Raw genomic sequence first — 2,963 nt, forward strand, 5'->3', positions numbered from 1 at the left:
GGTTTCCGGTACGGATCGGGTAGTGACAGTTCACAGATAGGGCAGTGGCTCATACTAATGACATCATAAACCCCTGACTTAGGTTGCCTTAAAGAAACACCACACAATTGTGACTGTTACAATGGGAATGCAACATTCACAGGGAAACCCCCGGATTATTTTGTGCTTCTTATTATTGTTCTAGCATCAACACACTACTTTTCTTACATGTTCATGTCTACACAGCTGTGCAGGGTATCATTACACATTTCCATAGTATAATGTTTGTATGACAGTGTTCTTTGAATGAACCACTTAAATGTGGTTTTTAGATACAAGGAACCTTCACATCATTGGAAATACAACTGTGAAGGAGGGAGATGTTCTGAGTCTGACCTGCACGTTTGAACGTTTCCCCCCAGGTCTTATTGTGTGGAAAAAAACGTAGTTCCAACACAGACATTCATAGTGGAACCTACAGTGAATTGCACAGTGTCACTGGATCTGCTACACTTGTTGTTTATAATTCTGTTTATAACATGTTTATAACATTCTGGACAGTATATCTGTACAGCAGAATATTTATACACGACTCTTACATCTTATCTCAATGTCACTGTGTCTTGTGAGTAGTTTAACCTTGAATCTGAAGTTTATATTTTGGGTTAACTTTTCCTTGTTTTATGATTCTGATCATGTGTTTACAGGGTTTTCAAAGATACAGAAGGGCTCTGGATGTGTGCTTCAGTCAGAGGTTTTGACCTGTGTGTGTATCAGTGAAGGGTTTCCTTTACCTACTATCAATTGGCCGCTACTGAAGAACCACACTGAGTACTCTGTCATTACTACTGTGTCAAACCACACAGTCAACAGCACTATCAGTCTAACTGTAAAAAGCCATGGCAACAGCACTGTTGAATGTGTGAGTAACAATGGAAATGGAGAAGAAAGAGAAATCCTCCTTATCCATCAAAACTTGTCTGAAAAACATGGTATGTGCTTTTTCAAATTATCACCACTACCACTTTCTATATCAAATAATATCAATATCTTTGTAATCAGACATTGATTAGTTAGTTTTTTCCATTTACTCTATGTAATATAAAGAAAATGTATTAAGCTTTTTTTATGTCGTTTCCTTTGGTTATAGAGCAATCATCTGGTGTCAGGCTGGCATACCTGAAAGTCACTATTGCCTTTTTGACTGGGGTACTTTTTTCAGCAGTCCTTTGCTGTTTGGCCAAACATTGCTACAGGTACAGCATTTACTTTTATAACTATTATTAGGATGGATGGATGAATGGATAGATGGATAGATAGGTAATTACTTTTTTACTATAAAATTACTCTTTTCTCCAGAAACAAACAAAAGACTTCCAGAAGTTTGGAGATGAGGACACATCAAGATGATAAACTGGTATTTATGTTCATTTGGCTTTTTTTTTTTTTTTAAATATACTTGCTTTTTAGTTAGTTAATATGTATGCTCTCCCACAACCCAGGACCAATGTTCCTTATGTGCTTACAACCAGGAGAGAAATTGCCCTTCCACAGTGGGGACCACGTCCCAGGTGGATGAGGAGATCCCTCCTATCCTCATCTTGCCCCTCCACTAAGCTAGTCACACCACAGCTCAGCTCGCACTCTGCACTTGAGTCTGTCACTCGATTCCACTGCGGCTTCCCTCGTGGCATTGCTTTTAAAAACAGACAAATCAGAATGAAATCATGCAAATAAAAACCACACACAAATAAACAATAAAAATCAATTATAAAAGACAAATACAAATTTCCACTGTGTGACACTAACACCTGTTAATATATATTTTTTTCACATCCTGATCCAAGGTTCTACAATGTTACAGTATATGAATTGGGTCAGATTCATGCCACAATTATTTGGTTCCATTTATAAGATCAGCCTTCATTTTTTGTTGCGTTTAATTCAGTTGAGAGAGCGAGGTTTTGGATAATCTCGCTAAAAGACAAAATCTACTGAAAACAGTTGTTTTAGTAGGAGAATAAAAGTATGAGCATAAGTCCATGTATCTTACTTGATGTTTGAATTTTTTTTATACTTTAGTCAGTTTCAATATATACTATTGGAGAATGTTGCTGTGTTTTAGGTATGATGATATAGTTTTGTTTGTTTACCAATTCCATTAGAAGCTGGGAATTCACCACGACACAAAATGCAAATATAATTAACTGGCACAAAACGATCTGCTCTTTGGAGGGACTGTTCTGGAGTCTGAGAAGGAATAACTCTGCTAAAGAATCATTCCCTTTTAAACACACCGCAGGCATATATAGACATTAAAGCTCTGTTTAATCAACAATACCAAAAAGACACAAAAAGAACAAAACAAGCAAACATAAAATGCAAAGTACATTGTGAAAGATTACAACCAGTAACTGTCAGTAACTAAAGGTTCAATTCTTACACCAAACTGACAAAGAAAGAAAAAGTAAAAGAAGAATTTTGTTCTGTATGCATAGCAAAATGTAAAAATACCAGACAGACGCAAGTGACTGACTCTTTACTTTGTACCTAACAGGTCTATGATGGTCAAGAATTACAGGACAATCTGACTCTTAACTCAAACAGCGGGCCAAAAGAAGTGGAGTATGCTGACATTAATTTTTCCTTGTTGAAAAGAAATGGTGCCAGAGAGGCAGCAAGGAGGCAAGAGAGCACAAAGACGGTATATGCTGAAGTTAAGAAAGCAGTCGAAGAACGGGAAGATGATGCTGAAGAGGAAGGTGAAATGCTGGAGGCCAAAGAGGACGAGATGGTAGTGGAGATGGAGATGAAATACTGTGAACCAGAAAAGGAGTTAGAAATGGGAAAGGAGAGAGTGTACGCCACTGTGAATGATGTTACTGATGAAATTTGAGGAATGTTTTATTGTGGAGTTGATTGAGATAAAGAATCTCTCATCACACGTAATGAACATCACGCCTTTACATACAACAGCAGCAACT

General features: G+C 37.2%; 1 protein-coding gene across 2 annotated transcripts in view; it reads left to right on the forward strand.

Annotated features, from left to right (window-relative positions):
- LOC102199525 (sialic acid-binding Ig-like lectin 5) overlaps positions 1 to 2,957 on the forward strand; it is an 8,474-nt gene extending 5,517 nt beyond the window's left edge. For both annotated transcript variants that reach the window (XM_005750835.1, XM_005750834.2), the window contains 4 exons: positions 687 to 971; positions 1,130 to 1,235; positions 1,339 to 1,396; positions 2,537 to 2,957. In XM_005750835.1, coding sequence (XP_005750892.1) covers positions 687 to 971; positions 1,130 to 1,235; positions 1,339 to 1,396; positions 2,537 to 2,875 — 788 coding nt within the window. In that variant the 3' untranslated portion in view covers positions 2,876 to 2,957. The remainder of the gene's footprint in view (positions 1 to 686; positions 972 to 1,129; positions 1,236 to 1,338; positions 1,397 to 2,536) is intronic.
- Positions 2,958 to 2,963: the final 6 nt, after the last annotated feature.

This window comes from Pundamilia nyererei, unplaced genomic scaffold (genome assembly GCF_000239375.1).
Source record: "Pundamilia nyererei isolate P.nyererei 1_Seehausen unplaced genomic scaffold, PunNye1.0 scaffold00289, whole genome shotgun sequence".
Taxonomy (NCBI): domain Eukaryota; kingdom Metazoa; phylum Chordata; class Actinopteri; order Cichliformes; family Cichlidae; genus Pundamilia; species Pundamilia nyererei.